The 18,547-nt window shown below is 48.4% G+C and overlaps 1 protein-coding gene across 3 annotated transcripts in view; it reads left to right on the top strand.

Annotated features, from left to right (window-relative positions):
* Window positions 1-18,547, top strand: part of LOC135909416 (long-chain-fatty-acid--CoA ligase 5) — a 181,439-nt gene that overhangs the window by 19,176 nt on the left and 143,716 nt on the right. The window contains exon 1 of one of the 3 annotated variants that reach the window (XM_065441359.2): window positions 6,773-7,037. The exons of 1 other annotated variant lie outside the window; for it this stretch is intronic. In XM_065441359.2, coding sequence (XP_065297431.1) covers window positions 7,016-7,037 — 22 coding nt within the window. In that variant the 5' untranslated portion in view covers window positions 6,773-7,015. Of the gene's footprint in view, window positions 1-6,772; window positions 7,038-9,854; window positions 10,162-18,547 lie in introns of those variants that run through there. One more of the 3 variants, XM_065441360.2, reaches the window with a different exon arrangement.

The following is an 18,547-nucleotide window of genomic DNA, read 5'->3' on the forward strand; positions in this document are numbered from 1 at the left end:
ATGGAATGAGCCACATTTAAGAAATCCGCGACTGCACTCGCTTGATCCAACATTAAGTCTTCGAGCGCCATCACAGCTTCGCCGTAGAGACGCCACGCTTTTATATCGACTTTGGTTGGGCGTTGCCTTTACTAAAGCCTATGCCTTCCGCATAGGGATGACCGACACCCCAACCTGTGACCACTGCGGCCATGACGAATCAATTGGCCATATTTTGTGCACCTGCCCGCAGTACAGTCCACAGAGGGCATGCCTCAGCCAGGAACTAGACCAACTGGACGACCAACCGCTATCCGAAAAAAGAATTCTGCAACATCGAAAGGACCTACCGTCACAGAAGAAGGCCGTGCAAGCGCTTTTGCGCTTCTTGCGATCTACCGGCCTGTGTGAACGACTTTAACTGGAACGCCTTTTGTGTGGGTGTCTCCATGTGTGCGCGTTCGTTTTTTTTTTTTTTGCGTTTCCCTCTCTGTCATCTTTCTAACCCCTATCCCCCATCCCCAGTGTAGGGTAGCAAACCGGAGACTCATATCTGGTTAACCTCCCTGCCTTTCCTCTTCATTCTCTCTCTCTCTCTCTTTGTCGCAAAGGATCGAGTTAGTGAAACGGCAATAAGTCAAACAGGGGATCACATAACCCAACCTCTTGAGAAAAAACAATGGCCGTGGCAGCGCAAATCTACCATAGACGGGCAATCGACGCAGCCGTTCAAGGGCGCAGCTGTGCCCAGGAGGAACGTGGCGAACTTGTTTTCCTCCTTCGGTATAGGTCAGCACACGCTCAAAACCATTGCTCAAGGCCACTCAGAGCCATGGCATGCACCGCAAATGCGTACAACGAAGGTTACGAGGCAATGTTACCTCCCATACGGAGCCGGAGTGGCAATGGAGAATTGAGCTTTGGAGAAATTAAGCTTCAAATTGTGGCCATGTCGCCACACAATGTGGCCGGCCCAAACGTAATTCGCAGATTTCCTAGCAATGTCTTGTACAATTTACTTTCATAGCGCTGTGTACCACTGCTCTTTCGCGCTATAAAGCTGAAATAGTGTACTGCATTGATTCGGAAAAATAAGATAACAGGACGCGCGACTTGCGTCGTGTAAACTACGCAACCCGTCTGGCACATTGCAACTGTACACGTTCATCGGCACGCGAAGGAACTTCCCCGTACGATATAAGAAGCTTCGTGCACAAATCGAAGGCCACCCGGTAGACATACATGTGCGAATTGCAGCGGCTCTAAACAACAATTATAAGAGAAGCAAATGACAAAAGAAGCAACGCATACATTCGCGCACGTGTGAGAGTGTTCTAAGAATCCATGCATGAATAATTCAGCTCGTCTGTTTCGTACAGTCAGGGCCCGTGTTTTGTAACGTTCCACTTCATTTTCCATTTATTTTGTCTTACCACGCGGTGTGCCGAGTGGCCGAGCGGCAGCGTGCTAGTCATGTCCGAGCCGATGACGAGAGGCGAAAAAACTTGAAAATGGAATGGAACGTGAGGAAATGCGATCCCACGACATCCACTCCGGCATTCCAAACCCTATAGTGTACTTTCGCATTTGCAGACGCGGACGCAGATAGAGTATACTTCAGAGGAGGCTTGCGTTATATGGACGATTCTTAATCGACGACGAAGCGTCAACGGTGCCATTTTCGTGCCTATTGAGTGGTAGCGAGCGCTGTTCTGCGGCGCGAGCACTGTTGTCTTCGCTCACATACAGGGTGTTCCACTTAACTTTAGCCAAATTTTAAAAATATGCAAATCATACGTAGCTGTACAGAACCAAGGTCATGTTGTTTTCCGTCGCTTGGAGATACTCGGATATATATATATTTTTTGCAATTTGCCTAACTAGATAATTAGACTTAAGTATTTACCAATTCATCAAACATTACTTTAGATGAAAAGTGTAAATGATAAAATTGTAGAACAACATGAAAAACTCTCGATACTGCTTTCTGTCGCTCAATACGCGCTACATAAAAGTGTTTTTCACACTCGGAAAAACACTTTTATGTGGCACGTAGTGAGCAATAGGAAGCTGCACCGGGAGTTTTTCATGTTGCTCTACAACTTGCTCATTGACACTTTTCATCTAATAATAATATTTGATGAGTTTGGTAAAATATTGAGACTAATTATGTGATTTACGCGGAATGCAAGAAATAATTCGAGTATGTGCGAGCCACGGCAAATAACATTACCTTGGTTCTGTCCAGCTACGTAGCATTTGCATGTAATTAACTTTTGGCTAAAGTTACGTGAAACACCTTCTGTGTCATGCTCGCCATACCGCATTCGAGGATAGAAAAGACGTTCCGAGCGTGCTGGACGATTTTTCCGGCGGCACAGACCGATTTGGAGGGCTTGTGCTTCACGAGCCAAAAGTTTGCCTACAAGGCGGCCCCACGGGCAAAGCTTCGCCGTTCTCTGCGGAAGCAAACGTGCGCGTACAATCGCCCACTGCTGCGGCGCCCGGTCGGGTGCTAATGAGCGCCGACCGCTGACGCGAGTCGACGCGCGCCGCCGTGTGTCTCTCGGTTCACTACGCAACGCACGGGCTGCTTAAGGGGAAGCAACGTCCTTGCGCGCATACAGGGTGTTTTTGAGTGCGTCAACATTTTTTAAAGGTTGCCTGTGGCAGATAGCTCGATTCTAGTTTGTGAGCCGGTCTACTCGAAGCGGTGGACACTACTTGCGCTAAATATTGATATGCCTGATCGACTCATTAACAAAAATTCACTAGTTAACTTTTAAGCTAATTATCTTAGGACCCATATTGCAATTTACAAATTCTAGTGTGGACTTCGCAAGACGGATCCACTTGGAACGAATGCATTGGCGTTCCCGTTAGTTGTGCGCTTCAGTACATGAAACGACGTTTTGTTAACAAATTAACTGGAACGCCAATCCATTTCTCCGCTCGGGAAAGTTCGGGAATTAAGATCTCGAAACTGGTGTCATATTGAAAATTCGTTCCAAGTGGATCCGCCTTGCGAACTCCACAGCTAGAATTTGTAAATTGCAATGTGGGCCATAATGTAATTAGTTAAAGCTTAATTAGTTAAAACTTAATTAGTCGATTTTGCATCTCAACTTTTTGTGCAAGTATTGTCCGCCGCTTAGAGCAGACCAGCTCATGAACTAGAATTGTGATATCTGCCGCAGGCAACTTTTAAAGATTTTTGAAAGTGTTCGTTGAAACACCCTGTATATACAAGCGCATGACGCGTGTGCTACGCACACCAAGTCGTATACGCGCGTGCATGTATAGTCTTCACGGCATGCAGCTGTGCCACTCAGCCACCTCGCACGAATGTACGATCGGGAAGGTCGTTGTTCTCCCACAGGAAGAGTGTGCGCCGATTGGTACGAAGTCTGACAACAGGGGCATGCGTGCGATTAATGACTTTAGGCATTGTGTTTACCTCTCTTCTTTCTTTTTTTTCTTTTTTCGTTCTTGTTCGCATTTCTTACCCACTGCGGAGGCTAAAACGGATGCATGGTGTTCTACAGCTAAAAACGTGGTCGCGACTCCTGGCCGCGGCGGTTCTATTCCAGCGGGCGCGGAATTCATAAACGTTCGTATATAGTTGTATTTTGGGCGCATATTAAGGAATGCCACAATGGTGAAGATTAACCTCAAGGTCACTTGCCGTGGTTGCTTAGTGGCTATGGTGTAGGGCAGCTAAGCACGAGGTTGCGGGATCAAATCCCGGCCACGGCGACCGCATTTCGATGGGGGCGAAAACACCTGTGTACTTAGATTTAGGTGGACGTTAAAGAAGTCCAAATTATTCCGGAGTACCTGTCTATGGCATGACTCATAATCAGATCGTGGTTTTGGCACGTAAAACCCTATAACTTAATTTTTTTAACCTCGAAGTATTCACTACGACCTTGTCGGAAACTGTTTAACATAACGATGGTGAATAGCTTCATCAACAGACATAAAAAAAAGAAGAAAAAAATGAAACAAGATTTTGAGTGGGCGGTGGATTGTCAGGGGAGCCTACTAATCCTTTAGTTCAGATGCGTGCTTCTTGTGTTCAGTCACTGCTGCAGACTGATGCATATGAGGAAAGCACACACACAGCGCACGAAAGCTATTGTCCGCTCTAACAGTGTTATCTTTTTTTATTGAGAACGGAGTTAAGGCACGCGAAAGAAGCAGTAGTAGTGATAAGATACTGGAACAGATATGGGAAAATCAAAAGGTTACGCTTCTTGTGCGACAAGACGTTTCTCTCTTAATCGTGGTGATATAGTCCAGCGTAACGAGGGCTACGCTACGCCGGCGATAAGTGGACGCTGTACAGTCTAGCGTCAAGGCGCAGCCAGCGTACACTCTTAAAACGGTTGCACCCTTTGGGGTGTATATTTGTCCCACAACAATAATCGTCATCTGCCTTGCTTACATTTCCTTTCCTGAAAACTCGGCGCTCGCTACGTTCCTGTCGAGAATGCTGCGTCACACTGATAAGGCGCATGCCGTTCGTGACTGGAAAGTACCGGGCTCGCAGCGTTAAAGAAAGGAAACGCGGGCAGCACAGATGACGATTATTGTTGTGGGACAAGATACGCCCCAAAGGGTGTAAATTTTTCTGAGAGTGTAATCAGCGGCGTTCAGCACGCTTTGACGCGGCTGGCACGGGAACAGAACATGTCCTACACTCTTAAGCAAAATTACACCCTTTTGCGACACAACGATAATCGTCATCTGTCTTGTCCGCATTTCCTTTCTTTAACGCTGCGAGCCCGGTACTTTCCAGGAACGAACGGCATGGACGTTATCAGCGTGCCATAGCATTCCCGACAAGAAAGTAGCGGGCGCGGCGTTTTCAAGAAAGGAAACTCTAGCAAGGCAGATGACGATTATCGTTGTGTGGCAGAGATACACCCCAAAGGGTGCTAACCTTTTTTTAGAGCGCATGTGTATACACTCTTAGGCAAAGTTACATCCTCTGGGGTGTATCTCTGCCACATACACTCTTAAAACGGTTGCACCCTTTGGGGTGTATATTTGTCCCACAACAATAATCGTCATCTGCCTTGCTTGCGTTTCCTTTCCTGAAAACTCGGCGCTCGCTACTTTCCTGTCGAGAATGCTGCGTCACACTGATAAGGCGCATGTCGTTCGTGACTGGAAAGTACCGTGCTCGCAGCGTTAAAGAAAGGAAACGCGGGCAGCACGGATGACGATTATTGTTGTGGGACAAGATACGCCCCAAAGGGTGTAAATTTTTCTAAGAGTGTATCTTGTCTCACAGCAATAATCGTCATCCGTCTTGCCCGCGTTTCCTTTCTCTAACGCGGCGAGCCCGGTACTTCCCAGTCACGAACGGCATGCGCGTTATCAGTGTGACGCAGCATTCTCGACAGAAAAGTAGCGAGCGCCGAGTTTCCAGGAAAGGAAACGCAAGCAAGGCAGATGACGACTATTGTTACGGGACAAATTTACACCCCAAAGGGTGCAACAGTTTTAAGAGTGTACGCTCCAAAGGGTGTTAATTTTTCTAAGAGTGTAACAATAATCATCTGCCTTGCTAGCGTTTCCTTTCTTGAAAACGCCGTGCTCGCTACTTCCCTGTCGAAAATGTCTGTCACGCTGATAACGCGCAAGCCGTTCGTGACTTCACTCTAAGAACAGTTTACACCCTTTGGCTTGCCCCTTCTGCCACACAAAAATAATCGTCATCTGCCTTGATGCGTTTCCTTTCTTTATCGCTGCGAGCCCGGAACTTTCCAGTAACGAACGGCACGCGCGTTATCAGCATATAACAGTTTACACCCTTTGGAGTGCCTCTTCTGATAACGCGCGTGCCGTTCGTCACTGGAAAGTTCCGGGCTTGCAGCGATAAAGAAAGGAAACGCATCAAGGCAGATGACGATTATTTTTGTGTGGCAGAAGGGGCAAGCCAAAGGGTGTAAACTGTTCTTAGAGTGTTGGGAAGCACCGCGCTCGCCGCGTTAAAGAAAGGAAATGCGGGCAAGACAGATAACGATTATCGTTGTGGGTCTAGATACGACACAAAGGGTGTAAAGTTTTTAAGAGTGTATACAGTCCCGACGGTCGGGCCATTGTGGCACAGGCACGCGGGTCGTTTACGTTTACGTTTTTACGTTTTACGTTTACGTTTAATTTTACGTTTACTGTAAAGGCATCGCACGCAGAAACTGAATCATGAGTACGCCAAAACTTAAAATTTCATTTTATAACTCTTCTCACTCCTCTATCTTACACGATAACGGGCGTACGGAAAGCGAGAAAGGAATAGAAAAAAAAATGTTACCGGAATGTAGCGCCGCAGGCTGTGACGCTGCAATATACCAAGAAGGATTTCGAAAGCGTGGACGAGTTTTTTGCCTGCGAGCCGTAAAGGGAACGAGTTCAAACGAACCTGTGTGAAAAGAAGAGAGAGGTAGATACACGCAGACCTCTGTGGCAATGACATGGTGTCTGGAAGAACGCGAAGCTCATTTTCACGTTTCTTTGAGAGTCCAGGAGGTTCTACAATGCGCTTCGCGAAGGCGACCATCACCGCGGGCGCATGAATGAAAAGCGACAGCTGAGGTGCATTTGTGCGCGTATCTTACAGTGCGCAGCGCGCCGCCATTGCCTCCCGGCGGCGGCGAGACCGACGACGACGACGTCAGTCGGCGAGTCGCCGCTCCGCCACGTGCAGCTCGCGTCGTGTGCCATCCTCGGGCTATTTTCCTTTTCTTTTTTTATTTTCGTGCGGTACACGTTGTTGCCGTTCCCACGCGCACACCGGGCGCTCTCGTGCCGCGCCACGATTGTAGTTCGATTCTCGTGGCAGCATCGCTGGCGACCGACCAGCGACACCGTGGCGGCGCAGCCGCGCCACAGCCCGAAAGTGCCTGGAATGCACACACACGCACGTGCGCGCACACACGCTTTTCCCATCGAGAATACCGGCAGACAGGCGAATTGAGACTGGCCCTCGGTGACTCCTATATTCGACGAGCACGCCTGCCTGGTCGTCATGGGATCGGCAACTACGCCAGGTAAACTGCGCTGCAACGAAACGGGGAAGGGGGGGGGGGGGAGGGGGGGTCTGTTTCCTGCGCTGCAGTAGCTTCCTGTTTCCCATGCTTCTTGGTGGCGCGGTGCGATCGGCTCGGTTTGCACGCTCACGTGTGCGGCGCTGCCGGAACAGCGGCGTGCGTAACCTCCGGCGGTCCCGTACGTGTCCCGTAGCTCTAGATCCATTCTTTATTTTTATTGTCCCCCCCCCTCCCCCTCCGCGCGCCTCTTCGAAGGACCAAACGTTAATTACGCCGATCCTGTGGATTGGCCGCTTAATAGCGTTGACGGAATGCTTTTGTGGCACGTCTAACTTTCGCATCTGAAAACCGTTGATCCAACTTGGCTGCGCTTATCTCGCCACGTGTCGTTTTGCTTTTTCTTGCGCCTGTTTAAGCGATAAGCACTGCATTGGTTTAAGGGCGCTTGTTTCAACTATAGTCGCCGTGAAAGCGAACGGACTACATGGAGAGTTTTTTTTTTTATTGCAGTACTTCTTTCACTTGAATTTGATTGATCGAACCTATAACGTCCCAAAGTAACGCAGATTCCCTATAATAGGGCGTCGTAGGGGAGGACTGTGGAATATTTTTTGCCAACCATAATTCTTGAAACGTGTACCCAAGCATTTGTACACGAGCGTTTTAGCATTGGACACACACATTCTGCCTACAAGTGGATTCTGTGGACGGAAATCGAACCGGCGACCTCCCGCACCACAGCAGAACGGGTGTGCTAGTTCCACGTGTGTGCCGCTCGCGTGCTGCTCATTATACATCAGCACAGGTTACCGCGACTGCATATATAGAGCTGTCTAAATGACCAGCGCCTCTGGGTGTAGACATCGCAGTGGAAAAAGCATAACAGCTGGGGCAAACGTAAACAATGGTCGAGCACTTAGCGCGAAGCTTCACGCAACATCTTGTCGCACAAAAGCTACAGGAGAGTTCGCTTGTAGGGCTAGTTGTGCGAGTGTAGGTATGGTTTATTATTGCCCAAGATCGAATCGCGCATTGGGCATGCAAGTAGTGGAAATTATACACCCCAGCGACTGTTCCTCGCATTTCAGAAACACAACACCGGCAAGGTATACCCTTTACTCACGAGGCGCTTCGTGCGCACTTAAGGCGGAGTTGCACCGCCATATGCATTCGGCACGAATGACCTTCCACGCTTCCAAGCTTTACTCGGCCGCCAGCGTGCAGCAAAACGAGCGCGTGTGTCCGTGCCGCTGTCTCGACCTGGCCATTATATGCTTCGCGACATCCGCGTATCGGCCATGTGTCCGCGTGATGGGGCACATCGTCGTGCCTTGACAGGGTAATTTTGCTGACATATTTCTCGTACTCCCCTCGCCGGTGACCTCCTCTGCCCTGCAGTGGAAGCTGTAGCGTCGCTGCAGCTTTGCCTCTGCCGACAGCGTCCTGAAACAGTCACGTTCTTTCTCTTCGGCACCTCGTTCTCTTTAGGGGGCTATACTGTTACGCAAATGATAAAAAATCAACGAAACTGACACACATGTGCGCAATCATGTATCCGGCATCGACACGTTTGACGTTGCGCTGAAGCACTCACGCTCTGCCGCACGTCAATGTATACGTTGACGCACGGCTACAATTCGTAAATTCAAATGTGTACCCTAAAGTAAATTATTAAAAAGTGAATTATTGCAATTATGTTAGTTATTCAATTAAGCATTTTGATTCCGCGTCGAAATAATGGTCGCCTCATCGAGTATTTAGCGCAGGAAATTTTTGAAAATTTCGTGCGGCTAAAAAAACACGCCTGGTGTAGGTATAGCGTAGAATTTTATAGAGTAGTTCAAGTACCCTCTTCCATTCGTCGCTGCATGCTTAAGACACCCGAACTTTGTATGTATGTATGTATGTATGTATGTATGTATGTATGTATGTATGTATGTATGTATGTATGTATGTATGTATGTATGTATGTATGTATGTATGTATGTATGTATGTATGTATGTATGTATGTATGTATGTATGTATGTATGTATGTATGTATGTATGTATGTATGTATGTATGAATGTCGGCACAGCACATCACGCTTTTCTTCAGTCTTACATTTAGGCTCATTACTCGTGTCTGCGGGAAGCATTCATTTGTTTATTTTCGTTATGCGCAGGTGTTGTTAGTACGGGCTTACCTTAAAGCTAAATTAACTTGGTGGGCGTCAGGAGACAAGCCTTCGAGCTACACACAACTTCGGTAGCGCCACCAAAGTCTCTTTTTGATCTGTATAGCAGAGGCGAACTTTCGAATCTGCTCTGCGTGCAAAGTAATGTGGTCGCATCCGTGTATCACCCACAAACCACGTAGATGAGGATCTTGGCGTCGACGCCCATTGCCTCTTCATACTGCAATATATCCTGCGTCTCTATATTATTTCCGTGGCGGCTCGTACTTCGGCTACCTGCGTCCGTGTTGCATTGTTTGGAACGAATTGCGCCCCCAAGGGACTTCAATCATAGAACTGCTGTAATCGGAACGTAAGCATTATTCTGCGTCAAGCTAATTATTCTCGCTCTCCGTCATTGGCTACGCTATACGATCGCGAATCAGCCTTTCGGAGCGGCAAGATGGAATATAACTGGGATTGGCTCGTGCGTGAACACTGCCAACCGCGCTGCTCGCGACATGCGCAGCGCGGAGCCAGAGGAGCCACAAAGGCGCGTGTTTCTGCGCGGCCCTCGCGAGCGCCTTGATTTTCCCCTCTGACCGTCCGGTGCCGCGCTGCTATTTCCGACGGCGGAGACGATGTGCGCGAGCGAACGGAACTTGGCACGCGCGCGTGGCTCCTGCACCCCTTTCGTGTCGTCCCTCGGCGCATACGCCTCCCGCGTCTCGGACGGCGGCTGCGGGAAGCGGCGGGTCTGCTGCGAACGGCGACGCTGTACACCGCTTGCGCCGAAGGCTGCTGCGAGCGCATGGCGGCCCGACCGCTCGCCCTGAAGTCGCACGTTCTGCAGCTGCGCCCCCGAAGGTGTGCGCTACGCGGCAGCGCAGCGGTCGCCGCCGTCTGGCCCGGTCGCGCGCGCCGTCCAGCTACGCGGCCGGTGGTGCCGCCGTCATGGTGACTCGAAGAGGTAACGCCTTTGCGTTCAGCGACGCGCGAACGCGCTTGCACGACACGCGCGGAGCAACGCGTATTCTGCCGGGATATGCGTCACTTCGCGCCACTGTTTCTCGAAAGAGGGTGCGTTGAGAAAGAGATCGGGAACGAAAAGACGAGCGTGAGAAAATTGGAGCTATCTTGTTTTTTTCCGCTTCGGAAAATATGTCAAGGGCAACTGTTCTTTACAGTCCAAACAAAAGAGTAATGCTACTGTTTCGTTCCGTTATGCCAGTGCTTTCCGCCCCATTCACAGGGCAACACTTAATTTACGGGGCCCCTCTGTTTGCTTTTCGTCGAGTATAGTGGGTAATCGCGCCAGACTCCTCCGCGAGACTTTGTATATTCTATGTTCACTTCGCTGCATATTTTCCGACCGCCGCGTGTCAGCCCGTGCATTCTGACTGCAATGCCCCGTTTTCTACGTTTCTGCACCTGTTGAGCGCTGGCGAGCAGCCAGATTAAGTGAGCCGCGTTGAAGATGGCTCGTAATTCGACGCGCGTAGTAGTTCGATCAGGATTCCTGATTTCGCAAGGCCCGCTATAGGATGAGATTTCGCAATTATATGCGGCCGGCGTAGCTTAATTGGCACAGAGCGACGGTCTCAGCGAAGTGACCCGCGGCAAGCACGGTTACGAATCCAGCAGCTTTGGACTGGCACCAGCCACTGCTGTAGAAGCTCCTGTAGAAGCCGACTGTGCTGGGGCTTGATCAGGTGGCTCGTATAGCAAAAGTGTTCAACTGTAGCATACGGGTAGGACTATTCAGGGTGCATATGGCATTGTGAATGTCAGCGCTTCGTCTTGTTGCCATACACGTGCGCAAGTCCGAATGTAGAAACTCGTCATTTCTAGTCTATGCAGATGGGGGGGAGGGCGGAATTGAATCCGTATTGAAATCCATTGATGCATGCTCTATTTGACGAGGAGCACGTAAAATGACATGAAATTGACGATTTTCTTTTGTCACACGTTGCTTCATTTACCTCAGCACGAATTCTTTTGGCTGTTTTTTCACCATCCTTGTCTGTTAACTGCATGCAGCTATGGCGAATGCAGCTGTGGCGAAGTCGCCCTTAGGTAATTTTTATCTGCCGTGTATCCTTGTTAGTCTGTTTTGATCACAGTTTTCCGCATATTTACGCATCGCAGTGTCAAGGCCAGCCATTCATGAAATCAGTTTCTTCTTACGAGTTTCTTCTGAATCAGTTTCTTCTTGGGCTCCTCAGAGTCCTTGTCCGGACAAGGACCTTCGCTGAGGATACCCAATTTTTGAAATAAATTATACCACGTGTTTGGCGCATGATAGCCTGAGTTGCTTATGCGCCATAAAACCCAATACAATACAATACAATCTTACGAGCATGTGCAAGCTTCTGTCAGGCTCAGCGCATATCCGTATACGGCATCGACGGCGGCCACTCGCTTGTGGCTTTTCTTACGAGTACACCCCGACACTATCGAGTCGGGCCAGAAGTCGGGCATATATTGACCCCACCCGCCGAACAAACGCGGACAAATAGCACATACGTCAGGACGACGGCCATCTCGCGGTGTGCGCCTGTGAAAGTTGAGGCGATGGGCGCACGCGCGCGTATAATGAATGCGCTTCTGCTAGCAACGTCTCGCTGCAGGATGTCCCGTTAAAGTTCGACATACTATAGAGATGTATCAACGTCTGGTGGTGACCGAGTGGGTTTAAGTTATACATATTGGAAATGACCGGCCGTGGTTGCTTAGCGGCTACGGCGTTGCACTGCTATATGTGCACGAGATCGGGCGATCGAATTCCGGCCGCGGCGGCCTCATTTCGACGAGGAAGAGAGGCAACAACGTCCGTGTACAGTGCATTGGGTGCACGTTTAAGAACACCAGGTGGTCGAAATTAATCCGGTGTCCCCCATCACGGGCGCGCCTCATAATCAGATAGTGCTTTTGGCACGTAAAACCCCAGAATGTTTATTTATATCGGAAATGAGAATATTCACAAAAGGAAATGCCAAGTTGGGAGGTTCTTGATTTATTTGAAGTGTTCAAGTACGCAATATAAGTTTTGATACGTACTAGCTTTCTTGTATAAGAAAAATAAAGATTCCTTGTGCAAAAATGCATTACAAGGAACAGGTTATGCGTATGTGCTAGTATAGTATAGACTAGTATAGTATAATGTAGTATGTATTTCAATTTTTTGTGCAAATAACGTCCGCTTCTTCGAGAGGACCACCTCATGGACTAGAATGGTGCTATCCGCCACAGGCAGTATTTATTTAATTTTAGAAAGTGTTCGCTGAAACACCCTGTATATTTTAGCTGTATGGATTGCACACAGCGTCGAAATAACGATTTTTTCCCCGCTTAAGCCTGTCTGGTTAGGATTGAGCTACGAGTTGCAGATTCGGTATGTCGCCAAATCGCGACACCTAGCTGGAAGAGGTTAGTGGGGCGCCAAAATCTTGGAACACGAAGCCGGTTTCGAGCCCCCGACCTCGTGCTCGGCTGCAATACGCCATATTTATAGGGTGTCTTTATTTAGCTGCACCAAATTTTTTTTTAATTGCCTGTGACGGATAGCATAGTTCTAACCCTTCATCTATATTACTCTGGGAGGCGGCCATTATATGTGAAATCAGAATGCCTGATGAAACACTTAGCATAATTATTCTAAATAACGTCTTAATTACTTTAAGGTTCATAGTTCAGTCTACGAATTATAGCCGGTGAGTTCGCACGGCGTATCCACGTAGAACGAATTCTCAGGGGTGCACCAGTTTCGAGATATTAATTTTCAACTGTAACAGCAATGCATTTCGTTAGAGGCTTCGAAAATGAATACCTCGAAACTGGTGCAGTCCTGAGAATTCGTCCCAAGTGGATGCGCCTTGCGAATTCACCAGCTGCAGTTAGTTTATTCAAATATGTGCCATAAAATAATTAATTAGAAAGTTAATTAGCGTAATTATGGTAAATATTCGATTAAGCATTCCGATTTCTCGTAGAATGGCCGCCTCATCGAGTAATATAGATCAAGTGTTAGAATCACGCTATCTGCCCCAGGCAATTTTTCAAAAAAGTTGGTGCAGCTTAAAAAAAAAAGAAACACCCTGTGTAGCTATTATTCACAGAGACGTTGATCATGTGCATGAGCGAGCCTTCCCTTGACTCCTTGTTTTCTTTCCGCACGCGTTTGTTTATGCACGGCGCACTAGTCTTGGCCGAGAGCCATGATGACATTGTGTCAGAGAGATGCAAACGATGGCTGCCAGAGCGCGACTTTCTTTGGTTGGCAGTGTCAGTGTATACATAGTATATACGTTGAGGCGCATCTACGTCGCTGCACTGACGCAAGTCTGGAGTGACGCCAACCCGGTAGTTAGCTGACTGCGCCGTTTACAACGTCCTGGAAACAATCCCAGTGTTGTTGTGGTTATTATTTTTTTAAATCTTGCGCAATTAACGCGCGTAATGTATGCACTCACTCGCACCTAGCGGTCGAGTGATAGCACTTCTGCAGTATTCTAAGCAATTAACAAACGACAGTATACGTGTTGACGACGTTTGGTATCGAGGCAGTCGTAAACCGTGACTGGCAAGCAGTGTTGTCACAATTTATCAAGAAATATTTTTTTTTCTCCTTGGAAAATCAATAGGTTCTTAAAGCTGGCAAAAGAGGCATTTTAAACAACGTCTCTGCCAGCACGGATCCAGCGTTTATTGATAGTTCTGCAAAGTGCCACCCATGAAGCAGTAACACGATTCAATGATCTCCAAAATTATTGGCGTGGTGCGTGGTCTGAAAAACCACACGTATGACGCGCAGCGAATCTCGAATCTTGTTCCGAATTTCAAGCCAGTTACGGCAGGGCCTCAGACATCTGGTACCTGAAGTATCAAGTGTTCATTGTGTTTTGAACAATGCATTGTGTTTTGAACATTAAAGCCATTATTTAATTTTTTTAACACTCGCGTACCACGACAGACGTTCTACGCTGGAATGTTGAGCGACAACGGGGCCAGCTGTGGAAGACGACGGCGACGACGAACGCGCGAGCAGTGGCACTAGCGCGTTTGCGCGGTTGGCGCCTTTCTAAAAAAGCTGTAGAAAACATTTCAAGAACAACTGTTCTTGCCCTTGCGCCTGGCATGTCTTTGGGTCCCACCTGTGAAAAGGGTAGTTCAAGGGGGCGTTACACGTCAGCGAGCCCACAGGAGCATATGCCATTGAACTTGGGCTCTTTCTGCACTATCACCAGGATCGGCCTACATGATTTGTTTTTGTCAAGATATCGGGGGGGGGGGGGGGGGCAGACACATTTTTTTCCCAGATCCCAGCCATAGGCAGCTTCGCTGTACGAATCTGTAGCTGTGGCAACACTGCTGCTAAAACTCGCCTGCGGTTTGGTTTATCGGTCCAGTACGCAGTTCGTCTGGCGTTTATCGTCTGTGCTCGAGCTATTTGTCTCGCATTCGTTATACGTGTCATCCTGTGAGCTGATGCACGAGGCTATATTCTCAAACTTAGGCATCTAGCAAAGCGTTCACTCTGCAAATTTGTGTCACTCGGAAAATGCTGGACTATTTTTCTACGCGGGCTGCTCAGTCTGTAAGCACGGGGAGCGCTGCAGGGCGACATCTCTTCAAGCGATCGTAACCGTGAAATGACAAGTCGTGTATTTTACCAAGAAAAAAGTGTTAGGCCGCCCCGCCATGTCGCACGCGTGCGCATTATATCCGTCATTTTCATGAGCGCTTTGTGGCTCTAATACGGCTATCGATTTGGTTTTACTGTACCGATTGAGTGCCGTTATGGCATAAAGGCCATATGTTATAGTGACTGCTACGTATAGAGGCAAAACTTGAAACTTGTCCGCCGTTATGTGCATACTCCTAAGGAAAGAGCAGAACTAAGCCATAATTACGAAACTGCGTATGCTTCCGCACAGTGAGCGCATCTGCTGACCAAGCAAAGGATGCTTCGTCCAGGGCGAATAGCTGGAATATTTGTGGCGTTTTTCAGTGCTTCAGGCAATGGATCAGCGGGCTTCGCGGCACAGATATACTGCGGCCTGAGAGAGCTAGCGAAAGAGCGAGTTGCGTTTGTAGCACGTCCTATTGAGTGGGATCTTTTTTGCACATGAAGCCGGCCCACTGAACTAAACGACACACAATGAAGCGCAGCTGACGGACGTCTGCCGTTTCCTCCAGTCAACTCTCGTGAATGTATGACCTCCCCTCCCCCTAGGGTAATGTTGAGTCATGCGAAAAAGATCTGTCCGCGTCTGGGAATACGTTGATCGTGGCCGTCGTGTTTCTTGTCACGCGACGGACCTCGCTTGCTATAGGGTGGTTGCATCAGGAACGTAGTTGTGTGTTCGCTCCGCCGCCATACATGATAACGGCGACGGATCTACGACATTTGCGCTATATAATCATCACTCATGCGGGAGGAAAATGCGTATCGGTTGCAAGTCCCCATTATGTCGCATTGCAAGAAATGGCGCAAGCAAAACACACAGACGAAGGTCATATGACATTTGGTCCGTGTATTGTTTGCGCTATGTCTGACAATATGTCACACCAACACCGCCGCACCTCTACCTTTCCCATTACGGAAGCTATACGAGAGTAAACGCTAGATGGGACGCGCAAAGTACTGCGAATAATTTATCCCATATAGGGACTGCCTGCTTCCCTTCTGGTAGCAATACATTTCGGCGATGATTGAATAGTACTCAAGCCTGATTTAGAATGTTTTCCATCACCTGTAGACACTTCCAGAAGGACTGCATAATGCCTCTTTATAATCTCCGCACAAATCCATCCAACTTCTTTTTTTTTTTTGTTACAGCGGAGCTGTCTTGGGCTAGTTTCCAGCGTTTAGTGATGTGCGTAGGCAAAAACGATGGCAGCGTCTATATAGGGCTAAAATAGCTTAATAATAAGGCAAAATCGTGTCAGCGTATGTGTCCCAGCTGCGCTTGAGGCCAGATGTGTGAAAACTGTTGATGGATGATGGTTTGATGCATTGCGATCTAAGCAAAAGAACGACAGCGCGGCCGTTGCGCCCTATCGACGACGGGCCGTGGAATGTGCCGACGAGCGCGCCGTACAGAATGGGGACGGAATCGTCGCCACCGTATACGTGCATCTTCATCCCGGAACGTCAAAGAGATACCTGGAAGACTTATATGGTCGACACATTTGGATGGATCCTCCCGGTGGACCCCAATCCCATCGTCATTGTGGGCGACTTAAACGTCGACGTGTCTTGTCCCGACGGAAAGTGGTTCTTGGCGTTTTCTCTTGGAAAGGTTCGGCCCTCAGTGTTACACCAAGACCAATGTCTCCACGATGCGCCATTGGTCGTGCCTATAGACCTAACGTTCGCTAAGAACACTTGATGTGTCGTCACAGAGCCCATGGCCGTCTATGATAGCGACCATAAAGCCGTAATTACTGTGGTAAAGAGATAAACGTAAATGCAAATAAATATAACGTGCATATTTGTTTTATGTTGTTTTGTTGTTTTGTTTTATTTTCTTTACAGCTATATGCAGCTCCGCTGGTGATCCACCTTCACGGAGTGAAATGACTCTGAATTTTTTCCCCTATGTAGTTCAGCTTAGCTCGCTCCCAAGGGCTGCGCCCGCGTGCCAACTCAGGGTCAGCCCTTTTCCTGCGCTCTTGGAAATGCCACATATGACTATAGTTTGGCTACACTTGAACCGACGAGCTGAATGCGGCGGCTATCTGTGGTTATCGTTACATTCTGCACGCGTTCACTGGAACGCGGAAAAGTAAACAATACCGTCGTTGCATTCGTATGTGTACAAGTTTTAAATTTGCGCGTGACCATTTAAAAAAAAAAAAGGCACAGCGCTCAGCGACTGAAACGCGCATGCTCGGACCGCAAGGCATCCGGTGCTTCTTGTGCCACAGGAGAGCGCCGGGTGATCGCTGGGGGAGTAAATGGCAATCACAACGGCCTCTCGCCTACATCGTATACATGCCACAACTTGGTCGTCGCACACAGGTGGCGTAAAGAGGCGCCGCCAGCCACGCACTCAGGTTATCGCTTTTCAATCGTTGAGCTCTGTGTTCATGGAGATAGCATGCTTTATAATGTAATCAATCATAGGGTAATCAATTTCACCTTACGTAAAGCTCGCAATTATGCATCCTCTGCTTTTATTGGGTCACGACGACAGCCAATTATTTACTTGGCAGAGTAGTTTGCCAGCGTTACTGTATAGCTATACGCTCCCTATGAAAGATGCGTGTATACATATATACGTATACTTGCTTATGAGCGGAGGAAGAAAATATATATTTCGCGCCATTCGATCGTTCACTGAACAGGAGACAGCTATACAGTAAAAGCTCGTTAATTCGAACCGCAAGGGGAAGCCGCTTCAGTTCGAATTAACGAAAGTTCGAACTAACGAAAGTGAAGGAGAGCAACAGTACACTGCGATTTGGAAGCAGTAGGGCATGTCAGAAATTTGGCGTGCCAGAAAGTGATGGCGTGTGCCGCGGGCACACGCCATATTCAAGTCAAAGCTCTGGGTCCGACTGTGCCACACCACCGATGTCCACCGAAACGAACGTTAGCCGAGGCTTAACACCATCACAATGAATCGCGACGGCCGATACCTCCTAAGCTGAAAACAGAGGTGCACAACCGATGAAGACTGCCGAGACAAAGACGCTGAACATGTGAAGGTGGCGAAGGCCCTGATTCGTTGGTTCTTGATTGCAAGCGCAGCTGCGACGTACTTGATTCGCTGTGTTTTGGCGCTTGCCGTGCCATCTCGGCACAACATTAGCAGCTGTACAAGATTTGCAAAGCCTCCGAGATTCGCAACGGGCAAGAAGTTTCGGAGGTTACGTAGAACGGAGAGGCGGCAGCCGCCGCTGCCTTCTGGCTGACCGCGCGTCGGTTAGATTATTTTCCGATTTTGCCTTCTCTCGCCGTTCTCTCCATTTCGGAGGCAATACAGCCTTGTGTGTAGGCAGTAGGCGCGTTTCTCTGGCCGTGTTCCAGGCGAGCGTAGTTCGAATTATCCGTGAGGGAACCTTCTCGCGTTCGAATTAACGAACTTCTTTATAGATAGACTTCTGTGGAGCTTGGCCGGACCAAATCGTACAGTTCGAATTATCCATAAATTCGAATTATTGAAGTTCGAATTAACGAGCTTTCACTGTACTGTTGTCATATTTTGAAGCCGAGCTGTCAGAAAGGCCTTACCGTAAAGAAAAAAGGCTCTTTCTCTCTCTCTTTATCTCTGAAAAGAGCAGTGTCAGCAATTACTTAGTTGCCCTCCACTGGATCAGCTGTTGCTCTTTCTCCCACTTTGCGCGAG

Source organism: Dermacentor albipictus, chromosome 1 (genome assembly GCF_038994185.2).
Source record: "Dermacentor albipictus isolate Rhodes 1998 colony chromosome 1, USDA_Dalb.pri_finalv2, whole genome shotgun sequence".
Lineage (NCBI taxonomy): Eukaryota > Metazoa > Arthropoda > Arachnida > Ixodida > Ixodidae > Dermacentor > Dermacentor albipictus.